The sequence below is a fragment of the Giraffa tippelskirchi genome, chromosome 6 (assembly GCF_054371585.1).
Source record: "Giraffa tippelskirchi isolate mGirTip1 chromosome 6, T2T-mGirTip1v1.2.pri, whole genome shotgun sequence".
Taxonomy (NCBI): Eukaryota; Metazoa; Chordata; class Mammalia; order Artiodactyla; family Giraffidae; genus Giraffa; species Giraffa tippelskirchi.
The window spans coordinates 85826892-85852437 of record NC_137280.1 but is presented as its reverse complement, the minus strand read 5'-3'; the positions used below and the strand labels follow the sequence as shown (position 1 = coordinate 85852437).

General features: G+C 39.5%; 1 protein-coding gene across 1 annotated transcript; it reads right to left on the bottom strand.

The window, feature by feature from the left end:
• Nucleotides 1-5264: 5264 nt before the first annotated feature.
• LOC145509718 (olfactory receptor 1f45-like) lies at nucleotides 5265-6203 on the bottom strand. The gene has a single exon (XM_081499007.1). The coding sequence runs from the start codon at nucleotides 6201-6203 to the stop codon at nucleotides 5265-5267; it is 939 nt and encodes a 312-aa protein (XP_081355133.1).
• Between the last annotated feature and the right edge of the window lie 19343 nt (nucleotides 6204-25546).

The following is a 25546-nucleotide window of genomic DNA, read 5'->3' as shown; positions in this document are numbered from 1 at the left end:
ATACAGTAGGTAGCCCTTTTAGATGGGCTTCTTTCATTTTGTTGTGTGCATCAAAGGCTCTTCAACTGTTTTATGGCTTGATACATCACTTTTGTTTGTTTGTTTGGGTTTCTTGCACTTAATAATAGTCTCTTGTCTGGATATTTCACAGTATTTATCTATTCACCCACTCAAAGATATCTTGGTTCCTTCAAGTTTTGACAATTATGAAGAAACCTGCTGTAAACTTCCATGTGTAGGTTTTAGTGTGAATCTAAGTGAGTATTTGGGTAAATACTAAGGAGTGTGATTGCTGGATTGCATAGCAAGAGTATGTTTAGTTTTGTAAGACACAGCCAAACTATCCTTCAAAATGACTGTGCCTTTTCACATTCCCAGCAATGAATGAGAGATCCTATTGTTCTACATCCTTGCTAGCATTTAGTGTTGTCAAGGTTCCAGATTTTAGCCATTCTAATATGCATGTAGTGATAAAGTTTATTTTTATGGCTAACATTATCTCAGCACAGTTTAATAAATAACCCATTGATTTGCAATGCCATGCTTTTTAATATAGCAAATTTATTTACACTTGGGGCTGTTCCATGACACTTAATGCTGTTCTACTGTTTTACATGTCTATTTCTGTACAAGATAATGTTATTTTAAAAAATTATTTTAGATTTCTAATTTTAGTGGTAGTAAAATGTTTATAGTATGTTATTTGTGTACTATAATAGTATGGTAACATAGTAGTTCATACTGTCTGATTTAGAAACTACTCACTCTGACCTGATAACCTCCTTAGATTATAATTATTAACATATAAACAGGTGTATATGTGAATCATTAATTCTCACAATAATTGCATGAGTTAGGTATTCATGGCCTTCCAGTTTTCCAAGTTTAAGAAACAAAGGCATAGAGAGGTTAAATAACTTGGCCAAGCTATTCAGCCATGAAGAATTTTTTGTTTGTTTGTTTAGTCACTGAACTCGTCTTCTTTTTTTTTCAGTTTATTTATTTATTTTTTAATTTTTTAAATAAATTTATATATTTTAGTTGGGGGCTAATTACCTTACAATATTGTAGTGGTTTTTGCCATACACTGACATGAATCAGCCATGGGTTTACATGTGTTCCCCAACCTGAACCCCTCTCCCACCTCCCTCCCCATCCCATCCCTCTGGGTCATCCCATTGCCCCAGCCCTGAGCCATGAAGAATTAGTTGCTTGGTTTGTGTGTGTTTTGTTTTGTTACAATGTTTACGTCTCCTTTTTTTAAAATTTATTTTTATTGAGGTCACATTGATTTATAACATTATGTAAGTTTCATTTGTACAAAATTATGTGTCTGTTCTGTATAGAAGACCCTTGATAGTGTGCTCATCACCAAAAATATAGTTTCTCCAACTTAGATGTAGAGAACAAACTACTGGTTACATGAATACTTAATTCATGTACCTCCTTGGGGAGGTATAATTCAGGAACAGGGAATTAAGAGGTACAAACTGTTACATATAAAATAAACTATAAGGGTATGCTGTACAGCATAGGGAATATAATCAACATTTTATAATAAGAATAAATGGGAATAATATTTTAAAATTTTAAATTACTATATTGTACACCTGTAACTTACATTAATATAATATTTCACATCAACTATAATTCAATTTAAAAAGTAGTTGTTATCCATCAACAGACAGTTGACCCCTTTACCCAATTTTCCTTTCTTACTATTTCCTCTGACAACATCTACTCTGTTTTCCATATCTACGTGTTTGTTTTCATCTGATTTGGTTTGTCCATTTATATGGCATTTTTTTGTTTATTATTTTTTATATTTCATGTATGAGTGAAATTGTATGGTATTTGTTTTTCTCAAACTGACTTATTTCACTTAGCATAATACCTTCAACATGTATATATATTATGTAAAATCCTTAAAAGGCGAAATCCTGCCTTTTACGACATTATGGATGGATGTTGAGGGTATCATGCAAGATAATCAGGCAAGAATATTGGAGTGGTTGCCATTTCCTTCTCCGGAGGATCTTCCAAACCCAGGGATTGAACTCTTGTCTCCTGTATTGCTACATTGGCAGGCAGATTCTTTACCACAGAGCCACTGGGGAAGCTGGTAAATGATGAAATCTTGCCAATTATGACATCATGGATGGACGTTAAGGGTACTATGCTAAGTGAAATAAGTCAGCTGGAGAAAGACAAATACCATACAATTTCATTCATACATGGAATATAAAAAAAAAATAATAATAAATAACCAAAAAAACCCCAAATAAGTGGACAAACAAAACCTAACAAAAACAAAAATGTACATATGGAAAAAAGTAGATGTTACCAAAGGGGAAATAGGGAGAAGGGCAAACTGGATAAAGGGATCAACTATCTGAGACAATGGATGATAACTAATTTTTTAATTGAATTATAGTTAATGTACATCATTATCCCCTGGAGGAGAGCATGACAACTCATTCCAGTATTCTTACCTGGATAATCCCATGGACAGAGGAGCCTGGCAGGCTATAGTCCACAGGGTTGCAAAGAGTTAGAAATGACTGAAGTGACTGAGCACACACACAAATATATTAAAAAAAGATCTTAATGACCCAGATAACCACGATGGTGTGATCAGTCACCTAGAGCCAGACATCCTGGAGTGTGATGTCAAATGGACCTTAGGAAGCATCACTACGAACATAGCCAGTGGAGGTGATGGAATTCCAGCTGAGCTATTTCAAATCCCAAAAGGTGATGCTGTGAAAGTGCTGCACTCAATATGCCAGCAAATTTGGAAAACTCAACAGTGGCTACAGGACTGAAAAATGTCAACTTTCATGCCAATCCCTGAGAAAGGCAATGCCAAAGAATGTTCAAACTACTGCACAATTGCACTCATCACATGTGCTAGTGAAGTAATGCTAAAAATTCTCCAAGCTAGGCTTCAATAGTACGTGAATGGAGAACTTTCAGATGTTCAAGCTGGATTTAGAAAAGGCAGAGGAAACCACAGATCAAATTGCCAATATCTGTTGGACCATAGAAAAAGCAAGAGAATTCCAGAAAAACATCTACTTCTGCTTTATTGACTATGCTAAAGCTTTTGGCTATGTGGATCACAACAAACTGTGGAAAATTCTTAAAGATATGGGAATACCAGACCACCTGACCTGCCTCCGGAGAAATCTGTATGCAGGTCAATAAGCAACAGTTAGAAGCAGACATGGAACAGTGGACTGGTTCCAAATTGGGAAAGGAGTATGTCAAGGCTGTATATTGTCACTCTGCTTATTTAACTTATATGCAGAGTACATCTTGTGAAATGCTGGGCTGGATGAAGCACAAGCTGGAATCAAGACTGCTGAGAGAAATATCAATAATCTCAGGTATGCAGATGACACCACCCTAATGGCAGAAAGCAAAGAAGAACTAAAGAGCTTTTTGATGAAGGTGAAAAAGAAGAGTGGAAAAAGTTGGTTTAAATCTCAGCATTCAAAAAAACTAAGATCTGGTCCCATCACTTCATGGCAAATTGGTGGGGAAACAATGGAAATAGTGACAGACTTTATTTTCTTGAGCTCCAAAATCACTGCAGATGGTGACTGCAGCCATGAAATTAAAAGACACTTGCTCCTTGGAAGAAAAGCTATGACAAACCTAAACAATATATTAAAAAGCAGAGTCATTACTTTGCCAACAAAGGTCCATATAGTAAAAGCTATGGTTTTTCCAGTAGTCATGTACAGATATGAGTTGGACCATAAAGAAAGCTGAGTGCTGAAGAATTGATGCTTTTTAACTGTAGTGTTGGAGAAGACTCTTGAGAGTCCCTTGGACAGCAATAAGATCAAACAAGTTACTCCTAAAGAAAATCAACCCTGAATATTCACTGGAAGGACTGATGCTGAAGCTGAAACTCCAATACTTTGGCCACCTGATGCAAAGAGCTGGCTCATTGGAAAAGAACCTGATGCTGGGAAAGATTGAAGGCAAAAGGAGAAAGGAACATCAGAGGATGAGATGGTTGGATGGCATCACTGACTTGATGGACACAGGTTTTATAAAGCTCTGGGAGTTGGTGACGGACATGGAAGCCTGGTGTGCTGCAGTCTGTGGGGTCGCAAAGAGTCAGACATGACTGAGCGACTGAACTGAAGTGAGATAAGTGAAAAAGAGAAAGACAAATACCATATGGAATCAGATATCACTTATATCTGGAAGCTAAAAAAATAATCAAACATGTAAAGATCAGAATGGTAGTTACCAGGGAATGGAGGAGTGGAGTAGTAAGACTGATATTTTTAAGGGTACAAAATTGCAATGAATAGTAAATAAGTCATAGAGAATTTAGTGAACAGTGTAGACAACAATATTGTACTGCAATCATAAAACTTGTTGAAAAACTAAAACTGATTTATCCCAACCAGTTAAGAGAAAGGAAACTTGTTTAATGTGATAGAGGTGTGAAATATCACTGCAATGCAAGTCATATTGCTATGTATAAATGTGTCAAAGTAATGCTTTATACACCTTAAATTTATATAATGTTATATGTCAAATGTATTCAATAAAGTACTTACATGAATAAAAATATATTGCTTCTATCTTTAAAAGAAAAGCATTCTAATATTGGGAAGCATTGTTGTCATTGTTGTTCAGTCACTAAGTTGTGTCCAACTCCTTGCAACACTGCAGCACTCCAGGCTCATCTGTCCTCCACTATCTCCTGGAGTTTGCTCAAATTCATGTCCATTGAGTTAATGATGCTATCCAAACATCTCATCCTCTGCTGTCCCTTTCTCCTTTTGCCTTCAATCTTTCCCAGCATCAGGGTGTTTTCCAGTGAGTCGGCTCCTCACATCAGGTGGCCAAAATATTTGAGCTTGAGCTTGAGCTTCAGCATCAGTCTTTCCAACGAATATTCAAGGTTGATTTCCTTTAGGAGTGACTTTTTTAATCTTGTTGCTGTCCAACGGACTCTCAATAGTCTCCTCCAGCACCACAATTCAAAAGCATCAATTCTTTGGTTCTCAGCCTTATTTATGGGCCAACTTTCACATCTGTACTTGACTACTGGAAGTGATGTCTGCTTTTTTATATACTGTCTGGGTTTGTCATAGCTTTCCTTCCAAGGAGGAAGCATCTTTTAATTTCATGGCTGCACTCACTGTCTGCAGTGATTTTGGAGCCCAAGAAAATAAAATCTGTCACTGCCTCCATATCTAGTTTATTTCAAAAGCAATTAGGTCTAAAAAGAGTCTTTAAAGAGGCTGGGCAAAGGGATTCCTGTTGAGAAGAAGTTTCCTGAGGGCCCCCTTCAGATCTCGGCTCCTCAGGCTGTAGATGAAGGGGTTCAGCATGGGGGTGACCATGGTGTAGATCACTGTGGTTGCCATGTCCCTCTGAGTGGTGTGTGTGGATGCAGAGTTGAAGTAGACCCAGATGATAGTCCCATAGAAGAGACAGACAACACAAAGGTGAAAGCCACACGTGGAGAACGATTTCCACCTGCCCTGGACAGAAGACACTTTCCACACTGTCACAGCAATGGGTGTATAGGAGGCCATGATGCACACAAAAGAGATGAGAACCACCGGGCCCCCAAGGACCAACACCAGCATCTCATTGACTTTGGTATCAGAGCAGGAGAGCTTGATCAAGGCATTGATATCACAGAAGAAGTGTGGGATCCTATCGGTGCAAAAGGACAAGTGGGACATCAAGATAGCGTGGACCATGGAGATGAGGTTGGCTGAGATCCAGGGCATCACCACCAACGAAGTACACCGAAGGACACTCATGACTGTCATGTAGTGCAGTGGGCTGCAGATGACCAGGTAGCGGTCGTAAGCCATGGCTGAGAGAAGCATGCTGTCGGCTGCCCCAAAAGTGATGAAGAAATACATCTGGGCCAGGCAAGCTGAGAAGGAGATGGTGGTGAGCCCACACAGATGGTTCACCAGCATCTTGGGGATGGTGGTGGAGGTAAAGCAGATGTCAAGAAGAGATAAGTTGCTGAGGAAGAAATACATGGGGCTGTGGAGATGAGGGTCCAAGATGATGGCCAGGATGGTGAGAAGATTCCCCAGGCACCCACTCAAATAAAGAATGAAGGACAGGCTGAAGAGCACCTGTCTCTGCAGGGGTTGCTGTGAGAAGCCAAGGAGGATGAATTCAAAGACTTGGGTCTGATTTTCCATATCCAGGCAGTTCTAAAGCCAGAAATAGGGTGTCAACAGTGGGAAGGAAACAGATTACCTCACTACCTTTCAAACCCATCCCTAAAGATGCATCTCACTTAACCATACTGAGCCTAGTTTCCCCATCTGTTACATGGGACTAATTTTTTTATTCCTTAGGATTTTATAAGGATTAAGTGAGAAAAATAGGATAAGGGGATTAAATCCATAGCTGACATGTTATATGGACAAACATTTTTATTTGTGGGAACTCTTAGTGATATTATCAAGATAAAGAGTCTTATGTTAATTAGCTTGATTGTGGCAATTATTTCAGAGGGTATACATGTATCAAAACTTCAAGTCTTACACCTTAGTTATATACAATTTTGTCAATTATTCCTTAATTAAGATAGGGATAAAAGACATAAAATGAAAATAAACAGCCTAGGCACTTCTAGGGTTTGATATTTAAAATAAATAGTAAAAGAGTGATTAAAGACAAACTCTGAAAACACACCTGGGTTTCAGTTCCAGTTCTGCCACTTACCAGCTGTGTGATTTAGCCAAGGTACATAACCTTTCTGTGCCTTGGCCCAGATGGTAAAGAATCTGCCTGCAATACAGGAGACCTGGGTTCAATCCCTAGGTCAGGAAGATCCCCTGGAGAAGGGAATGGCTACCCACTCCAATAGTTTTGCCTGGAGAATTCCATGGACAGAGGGGCCTGGCAGGCTATATAGTCCATAGGGTCGCAAAAGAGTCAGACACAACTGAGCGCTTAACACTTTGGCCCTTTGCACCTGCTATCTCCTGCCTGGAAGCTTCTAGTCTCCAGCTTCACCTCACTTAAACTGCCTCCACTTCTTCAGGGATCCCTTCCCTTTTCCTCTCCTCTTTGGGGTGGAACCTAGTGGTTCTCATCCTGGCACTACTGACATTTGATGCTGGATCATATTTCTGTTGGTTGTGCAGACTGTCTTATATATTATTGTAGGACATTGAACACCTAGCTTTGACCCACTGAATGCCAATTGCATTCCTCCTATCCCCAGTTGTAAGGAGCAAAAATATCTTGAATAACACCCCTTGAGGAGGAGTAGAAATTTCCCCCAGTTGAGGATCACTGATCTAGGTTAAACCCTGCCAAACTCTCTCCTTCCCTCAGCATCTATATAAGTGGACAAAGTTAGAGTGGTCTGTGCAAGCGTGCGTGTGTGCTCAGTCACTTTAGTCATGTCCGACTCTTTCTGACCCTATGGACCATAACCCTCCAGGATCCTCTGTCCATGAGATTTTCCCAGCAGGAATACTGGAGTGGGCTGCCATGCCCTCCTCCAGGGGATCTTCTGACCCAGGGATTGAACCTGAGTCTCTTGTGTCTTTTGCGTTTCAGTTGAATTTTTTTACCACTGAGCCACCAGAGAAATCCTTAGAGTGGTACAGTGACCTTTATTCTATGCAATCCACAATGAGCTAGCCTCTTAACAATTATCATCCCATTTAACCTTCAGCCACATCATGAGCCAACAGTTGAGGCTCCAAACCTGACTCTTGCATGGATCTGGGATCCAGTTCATGCTCTGATTCAAATATCCACTCTCCTGACCAACTCACAATACCCCTACCCATCTATGAGGCTTTGATACCAGTTAACCTAAGTCCTTGTGGATGAAACTGATCAGAGAGTCCCCCTAACCTCTGAGGGCAAGTTTGGTGGGGGAGGATCTTCCCTGAGACCAGCTCGATTGCAGCTTGTCTTCCTGATGCCTTATTAACCAATGACTACTGTACCTCTATCAGATTCCAGGACCTCTCAGCCCCTCAGGGGTCCTGTTTCCAGGGGTTTGGGGTTCCTGCATCCTCAACTTTGTCTTGCAACTGTGGATGAAGAGCAGGCTTTCTCAGAGAACACACAGCAGAATCATGCCAGCAGATTCATATCAGAATCTTTGGCCTTCGGGTATGATCCCCAGAGAAACTTGTTAGAGTGACTACAATTAGCTCATCTTCTCCAGTGAAGCCTTTGAGTCTAGGACCCCTTAGGGAAAGAGTTTTTGCCCCAAGAGCATTGCCATTCTTCAGATCTGTCTCTTTTGGCTGCCAGAGGGTTAGTATGGAACTCAGTTTTTCCAGTGAAGAAGATTTTAGATATGTTATTCCTGAAAACAGTTGTGTGTGTTCTCAGGCACTCAGTCATGTCTGACTCTTTGTGACCCCATGGACTGTAGCCCACCAGGCTCCTCTTGTGCATGGAATTTTTCAGGCAAGAATAATGGAGTGAGTTGCCATTTCCTCCTCAAGGGATCTTTCCAACTCAGGGATCAAACCCACTGTCTATTGCATTTTCTTCATCAGCAAGCAGATTCTTTACCACTAGTGCCACCTGGGAAGCCCCTTGAAAACAGTTATGATGTGTTAAGGATTTGTAATGTGGCTGGAGCTGTGCAGAGCATGCAGCATCCTATGCTTCTTACAAAAGCCCAATGAGGAAAGAAGCAGAGACTCTCACTTGTCCATTGTTCACCCAGCTTGAAGTGGCAGATTTAGCATTCAAATCTAGGTAGTCTGGCTCCAGGGACAAACTAATGAATGCAAATATCTCTCAGCATACATAAAGAGATATTCATTCCTTTGAATGGCTGAACAATATTACATTGTATTTATAAGCCTCAGTTTGTTTATCCATTCATCTGTTGATGAACAGTTGAGTTGTTTTCCATCTTTTGGCTATTAGAAATAGCACTGCTGTGAACATTCATGGATAAATATTTGAGTCCCTATTTTTAGTTCTTTCGGGTATATATCCATAAATGGAATTTCTGGGTCATATAGTAATTGTATGTATCACTTTGAGGAACTGCTGAACTGTTTTCCATAGTGGTTGCACCATTTTACATTCCCAGCAGGAATATATAGTGGTTCTGAGATAGAGTGGGACCTGGGACCCTTTACAGGAGTGCTTTGTTGTTTTTGTTGTTGTTTAGTCACCAAGTCATGTCTGACTCTTTACGACCCCATGGACTCTAGCCCACCGGGCTCCTCTATCCATGGGATTTCCCAGGCAAAAATACTGGAGCAGGTTGCCATTTCCTTCTCCAGGGGATCTTCCTGACCCAGGGATCGAACCCAGCTCTCATGAGTTGCAGGTGGATTCTTTACTACTGAGCCACCTGGGCAGCCCTACAGGAGTGCTTGCACCTGGTCAAATGTCTCCTTGAGCAATAGAATACAAAGAAACTATAAGGGACTAAAAATAACCTCCAATAAGCAAGTGCAGTCTGAGTAATATGAACAATAAGATACAAAAAGACAACAAACCAACAAGCCATTTCTGAGATGACAAGAGCAAAAGCAGGGTACTCCACATGACAGCACCACCAAGGGGATGGGCAGCCACCTAAGCTATGCCTCCTGTCTAACTCACTGATCCCAGCATCCAATTTAAGAAACCAGCTTGCCCCCTGCCTTCGCCCACCGAACCTGAGGACCTAGCAAGGGCACCTGTTTCTTGTTTTTGCTCCCTCCTGCTGCAGCATGAGCCCCAGTAAAGTCTTACTTGAAATTCTCATCTGGCCTTCTATCAACTTCTACTGATTAAAGAGCCCAAGGTCTTGAGTGTAGCAGTTCCAGTTTCTCCGCATACCTTCCAACACTTGGTATTTTCTGTTGTTTAAAAAAATGTAGTCACTCCAGTGAGAGTGAAGTGATATCTCATTGTGTTTTTTTTTTTTATGCTAGTATTTTTTTTTTAACTTTACAATATTGTATTTGTTTTGCCATACATTGACATGAATCCACCATGGGTGTACATGTTTTCCCCTTCCAGAACCCCCCTCCCACCATGCAATCACAAAAACAGCTGAATGATCTTGGTTCGTTACCAAGGCAAACAAATCATTTAATATCACAGTAATCCAAGTCTACGCCCCAACCACTCATGCTGAAGAAGATGAAGCTGAACAGTTCTATGATGAACTACAAGACCTTTTAGAACTAACACCAAAAAAAAGATGTCCTTTTCATCATAGGGGACTGGAATGCAAAGTAGGAAGTCAAGAGAAAAGACTATGATGCTGGAAAAGATTGAAGGTGGGAGGAGAAGGGGACTATAGAGGATGAGATGGTTGGATAGCATCATCGACTCGATGGATGTGTTTAAGCAAGCTCCGGGAGTTGGTGATGGACAGGGAAGCCTGGCATGCTGCAGTCCATGGGGTCACAAAGAATCAGACATGACTGAGTGACTGAACTGAACTGAAAGACACATTCCAGGAATTCAGGACAATGGAGCAGGATGTTTACTGAAAACAAGACAGAGGCCTCAGAGTTCTACACTGACTGCCTAGTAATTTCTACCTTACTAGTACATGTGGAACACTTAATTGAGCCATTAGTGTTAAGGCTACTCTTGTCTACTTCTGTTGCAGTTATTTCTGCTCTCAGAGAATACACTGAGAACACATTCCAAGCCTCTTCACCTTCAGGGAGGTGGGTTTGAGACGTTTTCTCCTGTCTCCTCATGAATAAGTCCCTTTCTCTGCTGCAGAGCTCAGCATCGAACCTGGATTGGCGATTTGTTTCACATATGATAATTTACATGCTTCAGTGCCATTCTCCCATATCCTCCCGCCCTCACCCTCTCCCATAGAGTCCATAATACTGTTCTATTCATTGTGGTTTTGATTTGTATTTCCCTGATTGTGGTCTTCTTTACAGACTGGGGCCTGGTGGACCAGAGTCGACGAAAAGAAAGAGAAAAAGAGAGAGAGAGCAGTATCTCTCGGGTTACGTGGAAAACCAATAAAGCCCATACAAAGGACTTGTACCGCTCACGAAGGCACAGGGAGTCCTCTCAAGGAGGTCTTGAAACCTCGGGCGAGAAAGTGAGCTCGGTAGGCTTCCACACTCCGAAGAACTAGCCAGAGACAGAAAGAAGGACGCGGGAGACCCAAGTCTCTAGTGGAACAAGGGTATTTTATTAGCAGAAATGCATGCTTATATATTCTTAGTAAAATGATTGCTTGGCCATTACAAAGAATGAAATTCCATCAGTTGCAACAAAGTGGATAGTCTAATACACACAAGGAAGCTGACGCTGAAAAGAGTCACTGAAGGGAGTTGTTGAAAGGAATCCAGCAGGTACCCTTTCCCATGATCTCAGTCCTGAGAACTGCATGCAGCTCTACTCGTTTCTGGAATAGGAACTGATAAGGAACAGAGAATCCTTGAGAAATGGCACACAAAGGAAGAAAAGTGCAACATATTGGATTTCTTAAAGTTGAACGTCTCCTGACACCTGATGACTAATGATGTTGATCATCTTTGTTTTTAAAAGAGAAACTGTAGGTTTATTGGTATCGGAAGTGAAAATCTAATGAATATCCCTTTTCCTAGCAGCTTTTTGTGTGTTGACACATGCTACAAAGTGTATGCACCTCAAGAACATCACTGTAACTGAGAGAAGCCAGACACAGAAGGAAACACATCATACAATTCCATGTGTATGAAATGTCCAGTATAGGCAAATCCATAGAGACAGGAAGCAGATAGTGGTTTCTGGGGGCTAGGGGAGTGGAGAATGGGGAGTGACTGTTTAATGAGTATGAGGTCTCTTTGGGGTGAAGAGGATGTTTGAGATAGATGTGATAGTTGTACAATACTGTAATGTGATAAATCCTACTGAATTGCTCATTTTTAAATTGTTAATTAAAAACAGAAACACTCACATATTTCAAAAACAAACTTATGGTTATCAGAGAGGAAATGTTGGGAGGGGGAATTAAGAGCTTGGGATTGACATACACACTAGTATATATAAAACAGATAACCAATAAGAACCTATGGTATAGTAGAGGGAACTCTACTTAATATTATGTAATAACTTATATGGGAAAAGAATAAATACATGTATAACCGAATCACTTTGCTATACACCTGAAACTAAGACAACATTGTAAATCAACTATACTTTAATATAAAATAAAAATTTAAGAAAGAACAATGCTGCTATGAATATATTCTTTACCACTGTGCCACCTGGGAAGCCCCATGTAAGGGAAATTATAGAATATTTGTTCTTCTATGACTGCCTTCTTTCACTTAGCATAATGTCCTCAAGGTTCATCCACATTGTCTCATATGGAAGAATTTATTTCTTTTTTTAGGGCTGAATAATATTCCATTGTGTGTATGGACCACATTTTCTTTATCAACCTATCCATCAGGAGACATTTAATTTGCTTTACTACTCAGACAGCCTGGGTTTTAAATGTTACTCCAGTTGTTTGGGCTGTGTGAACCTGTACAGTTGATTTAGTCTGAGTTCAACTGCTTCACTTAGAAGAATTAGTTTGGAAAGAAAAACATTTGAAAATGATAGTACTTTTTGTTGTTAATGAGCATAGGCATTAATTAAAACAATATTGAGGTACTCAGCTTACTTTATGAAAGTAAATATAAATTAGGATATTATTCAATACCAGCATACTGGCAGCACAATTGATACACTATACACATAACTTGGCTTCCCAGGTAGCTCAGTGGTAAAGAATCTGCCTTCCAAAGCAGGAGACACAAGTTTGATCCCCGGGTCAGGGAGATTCCCCTGGAGAAGGAAATGGTTACCCATTCCAGTATTCTTGCCTGGGAAATCCCATGGACAGAGGAGCCTGGTGGGCTACAGTTCATGGGGTTGCAAAAGAGTGAGACACAACTTAGTGATTAAACAACAGCAACATAGACATAACTGGAGACATTGTGAGTTGTCAAAGATTTTTTCTGGACAGAAAAAGGCAAGATTCATAAAGATGCTTAAATCATTGAATATTAAAGTCTAGAAAATCTGACAGGACTCCTTCTACAGAACACTGGAAGTAATGGGTAAAATATTACAAGCATTCTCCTAAATGCATACATGAATTTATACAGAAAAAATAAGGAAATCTCAAAGGGTTAACAATAAATGTCCATTAATGGATTGATGGATAAACAATATAAGGTATGTCCATATAATGTAGCATAATTCAGCCACTCCCTCCCCCCCCAAAAAAAAACAAGCAAAAAAAGCCATAATGTCCTGATACATGATGCAACATGGATGAATTGTAAAATAACCCAGGCACAAAAGGGCACATATTGTGTGAATCCACTTATGTGAAGTGTCTGGGACAGGTGAAATCAGAAGGACAGAAAACAAATTGGTGGTTTCAAGGAGCTGAAAAGCGAGACAGAATGGGGAGTAACTGCTTTACAGGTGTGTGGTGATGAAAAAATATATATATGGTCAGTGGCATGATGAGGGAATCCTAGGGGCCTGTGAAAGCTAAGTTCAGGTCAAAGACCAGCCTGTAGCTTTGAAGCCTTCTAGAGGGGGTTACTCGTTGGAAGGACTGATGCTGAAACTGAAGCTCCGATTCTTTGGCCACCTGCTGTGAACAGCTGACTCATTGGAAAAGACCCTGATGCTGGGAAAGATTGAGGGCAAAAGAGAAAGACAGTGGCAGAAGATGAGATGGTTGGCTAGCATCACTGATTCAATGGACATGAATCTGGGCAAACTCCAGGAGATGGTGAGGGACAGGGAGGCCTGGCGTGCTGCAGTCCATGGAGTCACAAAGAGCTGGACACAACTTAGTAACTGCACAACAACAACAGAGGGGTTCATGCTTAAAGCAAGACCTGAAGGGTAAGGAGGTGTGATCCAGAAAAGGTAGGCAGGAAAGAGGGGTTTCTAAGAAGGCACAAGTGTAAAAGTTCAGGGTAACAGATGCATAGTGCATTTGGGGGCAATGTTATGTCTGGTAAACCCTGGAGAGCTGAAGGTGGCTAGTGGCTTTCTGGGATGTGTAGGCATACAGGTTGAAAGGTCAAGGGCATGCAAGATCATGAAGGCCACCTGAAGAGTTTGTTCCATTGGCAATAGGGTACTCTAAATATTTCTATAATACATATATAAAATAACTGAAAGATATTGCATGAGGTAAACATACTCATAAACATTTGTGTTGTTTCCACTTTGGGATTTCTGTGAATGGTATTCCTATGAATGGTATTCCTATGAACATCTAGTACATGTCCTTTAATGGATAATACATTTGTGTTCCATTGGGTCTGTACCTAAACGTGTAATTAATGAATCATGTTGTTGTTTAGTCGTTAAGTTGTGTCAGACTATTTTGTGACCCCACAGACTGTAGCCCCCCAGGGTTCTCTATCCATCAGATCTCCCAGGCAAGATTACTGGAGTGGGTTGCCATTTCCTTCTCCAGGGGATCTCCCTGACTCATGGATTGAACCTACCTCTCTTGCATTGGCAGGCGTGTTCTTTACCACTTTGCCACCAGGGAAAACCATAGTGGAGTCATATGAGTCATAGCAGAAATCTATGTTCAGCTTGAATAGATATTGCCAATCAGTTTTCCAAGATGGTTGTACCAAGGAGTTAGTTTCAGACATAAGCAGCATGGTCAGATTCTTATATGCAGAGAGCCCTTTCTGGCTGCTATGAGGGGAGTAGGCTGCTGAGGGTAGAGATTGGTATGAGAAGATGCAGGGAGTGATGGGGAGAGGAGGAGGTGGGGATATAGGTGAGGGCATCCAGGATGAGCTGAGTGGCCAGAATTGAGGCTGATTACAAGGTTGAGAAGACGACACTGCTGAACATTTATGACATTACATGTGTGGCTTTTTTTCTATAGGAAAGGAGGTCAGTTCTCCAACTCTCTGTACACTAATAGTGTCCTACAATTCAGTTGGGACACTCACAATCTGCAACTGGTGTCAGAACTCACAGGTGAAGGGCTCAGTCCCATAAGATGGCTCCCACTTTGGCTGCCAGTCTTCACTGCCTAGAAAGTTGGATGTTTCCACAATCCATCCCTCCCCTTTCACATCCTACATGTTGCTAAAATAACTCATAGAATTCAGAAAAGTGCTTAAATTCCTATTACCAGTTTATTATAAAAGATACAACTCAGGAACAGACAAATGGAAGAGAAACAAAAGCGAAATTATGAAGTAAGGAATGAGGAGCTTCCTTGCCCTCCCTGGATGCACCCTACTTACCAGCAGCCACATATGCTCATCAGCCTAGAAGCTCTCCAAATCCCATTTGGGGATTTTCTGTAAAGGGATCAGCACAGAGGCCCTGATTGATTAAATCACTGGCACTGATGCTTAAATCAATCTACATCCCCTCTTCTCTCCCTAGAGATCTAGGGAGTGGGGCTGAATGTTCCAATCTTATAAATCTTGCCTTGGTATTCTAGAGACCAGATCCATCCTGTAGGTACCTAGCAGCCTCTAAGCCCCTGTCATTTCATCAGCAATCAGCATGAAAAAGATACTATCACTTCTAAGCTGACTGTCAGGAACCATGGGCAAAAGCTGAAGGATCAAATTATTATATTTTATCCCAGGGTGGCTTATGCTAACATCAGGCTTCCTGGTTTGGATAAGCAGGGAAGTGGCGATAGTGTAGAACTTGATCAGGAAGAAGGTGAGATTTTCCAGTTTGGCTAGAAGACAGGGCACCTATATTGCCCGAGAGTAAGGTATTAGTTTCTCAGTCATATCAACTCTTTGCAACCCTGTGGACTGTAGTCAGGCAGGTTCCTCTGTCCATGGGATTTCCCAAGGAAGAATACTGGAGTGGGTTGTCATTTCCTCCTCCAGGGGATCTTTCCAACCCAGGGACTGAACCTGGGTCTCCCTCATTGCAGGCATATTCTTTACAGTCTAAGCCCAAGAGAAAACCACTCTCTAAGACTCAGCTCCAAATTACCCTTATTCTGGGAAGCCTTCCAACTGCCCTTACGCAAGGGCACAGCCCTGGATTCCCATTCTGGGTTCCTGCTCTCCCTCTGACAGTACCTTGACCCCAAGCAGTTGAAGGCATCTGTATCCAGTTCTGTCTCCCCCAAGACTAGGAACTTCTCTACCCTCAGTAAGGGCTGAGGTCTCTGGGGTCAGAGAAAAGCAACCAGGAGTCTTCACTTTGAATGGGTAGGTGGAGGAGGAAGAAGAGACTGCAGATCCCAGGAGGCCCCCTGAGGTTCCTCCAACATCTCCTGACCTTGAAGACTGCACACCCAGGTTGGTTTCATGAAGGGGCTCTTGGGAAGAGTCTCCTGGAGCCGGCAGCAGGGATAAAGCACAGTGTATCAGTTCCAGGAGAGCTTATGTCTGTCCCCACACCTGCCTGTGGATGTTGCTAACAGCGACAAGCAGGAGAGCTTCTTCTCCCCTTCTCTCTGGCGACTTCTTGGAAGAGGCAACTCAAGCAGAGAAGGACCAGGAGGGAGAGCATAGGAAAGCAGAATCCTACAGCTGTTGGTAACACTGCTCATCCTGGGGATGAGGTCAGGGCAAGAGACAAGAGTAGTAATAGAGGACTATAGCTTTGGGAGGCTCCTGGGAATCATTCCTGTTTGCTCATCTGGGTCCCTAGCTTTTGCTTAGCCTAGGTGCCCTTTGCAGCTTCTAAGTCAGCAGTTCTCAGCCCAGGGGGATTCTGCCTGACACTGGACATTTGGATATGTCTTGATATTTTTTTAATTTCATTTATTTATTTTTAATGATGAAAGTATGATAACACAATTACAGGAGATGTGGAACACAGAACAAAGTTGCAGGAAGCAGGGTTAGTCGCTCAGTCATGTCTGACTCTTTGCAACCCCATGGACTGTAGCCTGCTAGGCTCCTCTCTCCATGGGCTTCTCCAGGCAAGATTACTGGAGTGGGTTGCCATTCCCTTCTCCAGGGGATCTTTTTGACCTAGGGATCCAACCCACATCTCCTGAATTGCAGGTGGATTCTTTAGTTATGCTATCTATTACAATTACTTTTTTAAGTAGATAAATTAAGGTTTTTAGTTGGAGTTTCAATATCAAGCTCTCAAAAATTAATAGAGTGAATATATAGAAAAGTAGAAGGGTATAATAAGCCTGAAAAGCACCATGAACCAATTCAACATAATTAAGATGCATACAATTTTCACACAACAGTAGGATACAAATTCTATTCAAGTTCCCATAGACTATAATCTAGGAGACACTGGAACATATCCAGGAACATAAAATGAGGTGCAAAAATTTCATGGTCTAAAGGTACTGAAATCATAGAGTCTGTTCTCTTATCACTGTGGAATTATGTTAGAAATCAATATCAAAAGATATTAGAAAATAACCCACATATTTTCAAGTGCAATGTGACATTTACTGAGAGAGATCTTCAACTTAGCCATTGAAAACCTCAATAAAGTTAAAAAGCTGAAAAAACACAGAGGGTGATTGCAGAGAAGAAAGCATGTAGATGAGAAATTAATATGTCTTGATAATTTTTTACTGTTATGACTCATTGGGGAGGGATGCTCCTGGCATCTGTTAGGTTCAGACTAGGGATGCTACTAAGCATTGTACAATGAGAAGGACAGCCAAGAAATGATCTGGCCCCAAATATCGTGAGTAGTGGGAGGTTGAGAAATTGTGCTTTAGGTATGTTTTGTCTCAGCTGCTGTGTCTTGGGCTGGTGCTCATCTTAAGGGGAGGCTCTGGGGGAGACATAAGTATGAATTGGATGCACTCAGTGATGTGTGTGATGTTTGCTCAACACCTGTATGTGAGCCATTCTCTGTGAGACCAGAGGAAACAGAATTCTGTTCACCTGTCAGAGGAACTGGGAGAGACCAATCTCAAGGATCACGGCCGTTCCACCAAGCCAGAGGTAGGAAGGCAGACTGTAGGGGTGAGGCAGGGGCTGGAGAAGAGAGTGGAGGTTGGATCAGCCTCCTGGGGGTAGGGGGAACAGTGTTGTGTGGCTACTAGGGGGACTGAGTACTCCATTGAGGTCAGAGACCATGAGTTTAGAATGGGGCCAACTCATGACATGTGATACAGGATGGCAGAAAACCAATCAGAAGAAGGAGCATCTCAAAATCTGTGATAACTACATTTAAATATTATTTATTTTTACTCAGAGGTAAACTCTGAGCCCTTTATGTGAATCCTCACGGACCCACTGAAGGCAGTTCTCTAGGAACTTTGATTTTTCAGAGAGGAGGCTCAGAGCTCTAAAGTTCTTTCTCAAAGATACACAGTGGGAGCAGGGAATTGAACCCTGGGTCTGAGGTCTGCTTACCTTGTGCGTGTTTCAGAAAATTCTCTCTGGAAATCAGAATGGAGTGGGGGCAGAGGAGGGGACAGAGGAGGAGTGTGGAGGGTGATTCAGGAGAGAGGTGATGGAGCCATACGAATGTAGAGGAGTGAGAGAAACTGAGTACTTCTTGGGGAAGGAGAACGTTGAGTGAATGGAAGGATGAAGCATGGAAGGCAGTAGACACTGCAGACTGCAGGAGTGAAGCAGGGACTGGAGAGAAGAGCAGAGGTTGGATCAACCTCCTGGGGGTTGACATCAGTGTCTTGGTGTCTCGCTGGAGTGCATAGATGGTCAGAAGAATTTTTTGGCCATAAATGCATCTTCCTCACTCCATAGAGCATCTTCCCTCCAGCTAAGGCCCTCACTGTCCTGGTGATTCTCTGTCCTCCCAGTTCCAGGCTGACCCTTACTGTGGGGGATTCTTGAGACAATGCCTTAATGAGACGATTAGGGTATGCAATGAGGGAGAGCCTTGTCTCAGGGTCAAGGAGTTTAGGAGCTCTGGGCAGCAACATAACTCAAATTATTCATAAAAATATATTTTAAAAACTTTTTTATGGACTTCAGCTGCTGAGATTTGAGTCAATGGTATTTCCAGTTTTCAGCTTTGATTATCCTGGGTTTGCCCAAAATCCTTCTCATATTTCATGAATGTATTCCATTTTTTTCACCCCATTTCCTTCTTGTTTTGACAATCATTTCAAAATACTTCATGTGTACTCTTAGATTTGTATGTGTTCTTCCAAGTTATGTATTGTTCTCTATATGCAATTTTAAATGGATTTTTATCTATTTTTTAAATTAATGAGGCTTAGTAGAGAAGTTAAAGGTTTACAGAAAAGCTGATCAGATAATATAGCAGGTTCCCACTTACCTCCTTTTCCTGAACACAGCTTCCTCTATTATTTATGTGTTGCATTAATGTTGTCCATTTTTTACAACAGATGAACCAATATAGTATAATTAACCAATGTCCAAGTTTACCTTAAGCTTCACTCTTTGCGTGGTGAGTTTTGCCAATGTGATAACACGTATCCACTGTGCCAGTTTCACAAAATAGTTTTAAGTTCAACATTTGCAATGTGCCCAAAAGGAATTATGCTGAGAGGTATAATGCTTTTTGCCTGATTCACTCCATCTTATTGTAAATTTTCATTTACACTGTTAGGTGCACATCTAACATCTGCTTGGGGATCCAATCCGATTTACCTGGACTCTCCCCAGTTGTGACCAACAAACTTTTCCAATTCCCCTACTACAGCAATGCTACCAGGAACATCCTCTCGCATTTGTGTGTGTTAGTTGCTCAGTTGTGTCCGACTCTTTGCAACATGGTGAACTGTAGCCCACCAGGCTCTTCTGTGGAATTCTCCAGGCAAAAATACTGGAGTGGATAGACATTCCCTTCTCCAGGAGATCTTCCCAACCCAGGAATCGAATACAGATCTCCCACATTGCAGGTGGATTCTTTACTGTCTGAGTCACCAGGGAAACCCAAAAATACTGGAGTGGATAGCCTATCCCTTCTCCAGGGGATCTTCCCAACCAAAGAATCCAACTGGGGTCTCCTGTGTTGCAGGTGGATTCTTTACCAGTTGAACTACCAGAGAAGCCCAGCCTCTTGCATCCTTCCCTGGAAATAAGTTTAAAAAGTAGAGATAGACTTAGGACCAAATTTGCTGGTGCACGGAGCTTGTATATTCTGAATTTTCACCATTCTACATTCTCAGCAGCAGCATAGGAGGATTCTTTTGCCCCATAGTCCAGTTGACATGGAATTTTCTAATTTGGGGAATTAAATGCTGCTGTGTGCAATAAAATTCCATTGCTGTTTTCCATTAACCACCTTGACCCCCCCTTTTTTCTGAGCATCTTTTCATTTTCATTGGTAACTTCTGTGATTTATCTGTTCATATCCTTTGCTCATATCTGTAGCAAAGTTCCTACTTGTTTCTTCTTCTAGATAGTATTCCTTTGTCAGTGTTACAGAATGGAATATACTTTTTTCCCAACTTTTCATTTGCCAGATCATTTTATCTAAAATATCCCACGTGGAACAAAAATACTTAATGTCGATGTTTTCAAAACAAACAAAACAAAATTGGAGGTCTAAAAGAGAAGCAGTTCTCAAAGACATCATGCTGAATGACAGAAACTTGAGACAAAAGAATACATGTTCTATGATACCAACTATTTGAAGTTTTATATAATGGAAAATGAATGTATGGTTGGGACAAAATTAGAACAGTAGTTGTCTCTGGTGGGGTGTGGTTGGGATTGACTAAGAAAGGGCCTGAGGGAGATTTCTAGGAAGATGGTAATGTTCTGTATCTTGATAGAGGGTTGGGTTAGACGGATGGGTGCATTTGTCAACACTCAGCAAAATACACATAAAATTTGTGCATTTTATGTAAGTTTGACTCAAAAATATGTAAAACAGATACTGAGCTCTAGTTGATGACATGCATGCTGAAATGTTTAGGGGCGAAGTGTACTGATGATAACAATGTCTTTGAAATGCATCAGAAAATAAAATGGACTGGTAGAAAGATGGGTAGTTATGTTATAAAGAATAGTAAAGAATAGAATAGTAAAATGCTAATGAGTATAAACTAGGTGATGAGTATATGGGTGTTCACTGAAAAATTCTAAAACTAAAATGTTGGGAGGAAAAGAGAAAGAAAAGCAAGCTGGGTCTTGCCTGGACAAAACATGATTAACCATTTTAAAGTGTACAGTCAGGTAGCATTTAGTGCATTCACAATGTTGTATAACCACCACCTCTCTAGTTTCAAAGCTTCATCATCATTGAGACTTTGATTCGGGGTTACATTTATTCCTAAGTATTTTATTCTTTTTATGCTATTGTAAATGGAGTTGTTTTCTTAATTATCTTTTTGGATTGTTCATTGCAACTGAGTTTTGTTTGTTGATTTTGTATCTTGAAATTTTGCTGAATTCATTTATTAGCTCTTAATGTGTGTAATCTTTAGGGTTTTCTAGATATAAGATCATATTGTCAGTGAATGGAGATAATTTTACTTTTTCCTTTCTAATTTGAATGCCTATTTTTTCTTCTTGCCTACTTGCTCTGCCTGGAACATCTAATATAATATTTACTGGAAGTGGCAAAAGCGGACATTGTTCCTAATTCTAGGGGAAAAACTTTTAGTCTTTCACCACTGAGTATGTTATTAGCCGTGGGTTTTTCATGTATGGCTTTTATCGTAGTTTCCTTCTGTTTCTTGTTCATTAAGTGTTTTTATTGTGCAAAGATGTGGAATTTTCTCATTCTTTTACTGCATTAATTGAGATGATTTGGGTTTTTTTTCCTTCATTCTATTAAGGTGATATATCACATTGATTAATTTTTGTCTGTTGACACATTCTCAAATTCCAGGAATAAATCCCACTTGGTCATGGTGTATAAACCTTTTAATGTAAAAAAAAAAAAAAATCACCTGAGCATTCCTGGTTTTAAAAAATCAACAAAGTAATTCTCTTCTACTTTTTCCTTTTAATTTTATGGCTTATATTTAATATTTATGTCCTCAATCCAAATGGTCTTCATCTTTGCATATGGTCTTAGGCAGAAATTCAAATTTACTTTGCTTCATAAAATATAGTTTTCCCACCACAAAGGACTAAACAATCCATCTTTTCACTTAGATTCATGCTGCCACCCTAATAATATATTAGATGTTGAATAATGAAAGGATATTTTCTGAGACAGCCAAACCATTTTATGAGTGTCTATGTCTATTCCAGGTTTCACACTTTATAAAATGACTATGACTAAAGCATGTCTCGCTATCTAGGAGGGCATCTCTTTCCTGCTTAGTTCATTTTTATAACACTAGTAGAGTTTTGTACTGACCTTATTTTCATAATGGATTTTTGCTTGGTTTTTATCAAATTCACAGTCAATACACTGGAATTGTAACTGCAGTTGCACTCATAATTTGGAGAAGAGCTGGCATCATTACAATATTAGCTCACTTGAGAATATAGTCTATTTTCATATATTCAGATTTTTATTAGTGGTTAGATTGTCTTTGGCGGTACTGAATATTTTTTTTTTTAACTCCTGGGTATTTTATAACAGAGGTTTTCAAAGTGTGATATGAGGACCAATGAGGGTCCCAGAGACATTTTCTGGGGGTCCATCATGTCCTCCTTTCCCAATTGCATTGTGTGAGTGCTGTCGTGTCTGACTCTTTACGATCCCATGGACTGTAGCCCACCAGGTTCCTCTGTCCATGGGGTTTCCCAGGCAAGAATACCAGAGTGAGCTGCCATTGCCTACTCAAACGGATCTTCCTGACCCAGAGAGCGAACCTACATCTCCTGCATTGGCAGGTGGGTTCTTTACCACCTGAGCCACCTGGGAATACCCTTTCCAATTACAGGTGTGAATGTGTTTACTACAGACTAAAGGAAGAAACAGACATGAACATCAAGCTGTCTCTTATAAGGCAGTCATTAGGCATATTTTCAAAAATATAAAACAAGGCTTCTTTTCTCACTAAATGTTTTTGAAAATGGAGTTACTCTCATATAAATGTTACCATTATTAACTTGAAGTAGGTTTACTATTATTCTTTAAAATGTACTAACTAAATACTTAAAAGATTCTCTGCTTTAATTTTTAATATGGTAAAAATTGATAGCTACAGTCCACCTAAACAAAACTCTTTAGGAGCCTCAATAATTTTGGAGTTTTAGTAAAGGGATCTTAAAACCAAAATGCTTGAAAGCTGTTTCTTTATAATGTGTGTTGCTTTGGGAGTATTATCTTAATTTTAACTTAAGTTGCATATTTTGAATGATTGTTACTGGTGTAATGAAAAAGACTATGATTTTTGGAAGCTGATCTCGCCTTCTGCCGCACTGTGCTCTCTTACTGTACTAACATATTATGTCTCAACTCTTTTATCTTTCTAGATCCTCAAGTCTCTTCTATTCCAATCCTTATATATATTTTTTTCTTTTTCTTTCCTTGTAGCATCATTCATGACTTTCAGTTCTATGTTAAAGAACAGCAGAGACAGTGAGTAACTTTGACTTGCTTCCAATTTTAAAATAATACACATAAACTTCCCCACTTAGTATACTACTTTTTAGTTTTGTAGTATATTCTCTTTATCTAGCTAAGAAAGTTCCCTTTGATTTCATGTTGCAAAAGGATTTTTAAAAAGTCATAAATAGATATATAACAAATCATTATGTTGTGCACCTGAAACTGATATCTTATATGTCAATTAAATAAAAAATCATAATTATTGAATTTTAGAAAATATGTTCTTTACTTGATCAAAATACTTATATAATTTTTTAGTTTATGTGATGAATCACATGATAGGTTACCTGATGCTGTGCATCCTGTCATTCATGGGATAAACCAATACCACTTGATCACACTATGTGACTTTTACTACAGTATTTCATTTGACTTGATAATATTGTATAATGGATTTTCAAACCTACATGAAGAGGTAAAGTGAGTCCATAATTATAAACATTCTGATCTGGTTTTAGAATAAAGATTACATTAACATGATGAAATGAGCCTGGTAGATTTCAACTATTTTTCTGTTATTTATATTTTTAAAAATATATATAAAGTACTCATCGACTGTTCTTTAAAAATTTATGAGCATTCACTTATAAACCCACTGGGGCTAATGATTATAGAAAGAGAAGGTCTTTAACCATTTCAATTTCTTTAAAACTTTTTTGAGTATCCAGGATGTCTATTTCTTGAACCAGCTCTGAAATTGTACATGTTTCTGAGAATTTATTCATTTCATTTATTGTTTTGAATTTCTTAACATATTTTTCTTATTATTTTCATTGATTTAGAAATGCCATTTATTTCTGTAGCTATTTTCCAATTTTAATTTTGTGTTTTATCATTGGCAATTTTCTCCTTGTTTCTATCTTATTAATCTTTTCCAATTGCTTGATTTTGGCTGTGTTAAGAATGATTTGTTTTTTGAATAAAGTCTTATGACATATATGTACATGTATGTTTAAAGCAATATGTTCCCCATGACAGTACTGTTTTAGCTTATAAATTTGACATTTTATGATTTAATTACAAATATTTCTTCATTCATTTTATGACTTGCTACAGAAAAAAATATTATTTAATATTATATTGAGTTCCTAACTTATAGAATTTGGAAAGACATTTCTTCTCTACTGATTTCCAATTTTAATGAACTACAATCTATATAATATTTATACTTTGAAGTGTATGGAGGTTTGCTCTATGTCCAAGCAGAAGGTCAGGTTTTGTTAAAATTCTCTATATGGTTGAAAATTATGTTTAGTGTCTGCTTGGTGAAGAGCCTAAGTATATTCAGGAGCTAATGTCTGAATATTATTATTGCATAATAATTAATAATTCCAAATTGCATTTCTGAACCCTATCAAAACTTGCAAATTCAGTTTTAAAATCTACCTATCTAGTTTCAATTTATATATTTCCATCTCATATCTATTTCACTGAAATTTGTGTTCATTATTTTTTTATTAATTATATAGGGTACACTGTTGTTGCTGTTCTTCAGTTGCTAAGTCGTGTCTGACTCTTTGCGACCCCATGGACTGCAGCACGCCAGGCTGTCCTGTCCTTCATTGTTTCCAAGAGTTTTCTCAAATTCATGTCCATTGAGTCAGTTATATAGGTTATTTGTATCTATCAGGTTGCTACAATGTTCTAATAATCTTCATAAAATATTCTGCTTTCTTCTTTGGTGTGCACATGTGTGCAATTTTTTAATTTCAGTGTGTATTTAAGCTACTAATATTTTCTTTCATAGCCAAAATAATATTATTAATACCTCATCATTCACCCATAACAAATCAAAATCTTCTCTATATCCTTTATAATACTTTACAACTAGCTTATCTAAATCCACATCAAATCTAGTACCCTATGTTGGATGTGATTGTTATGTCCCTTGAATTTCTCTTCACCCTTTTCATGACCCGGGCTTGCTGATGAGATTCAATTAATTGTTCTTTGAAAGTTTTTACCTTCTGGATTTCCTAATTGCTTCTTCTTGGCATCCTTTAGCTTGTTCCTCCATCATCTGCACATGATCACTCTTTCTGATGCTCAGCTATGCCAATGGGCACATTTTCAGTCTGGTTCCAGTATCCTTTAGCACTAATACACTGTTCAGCAAAAGTTCCATTGT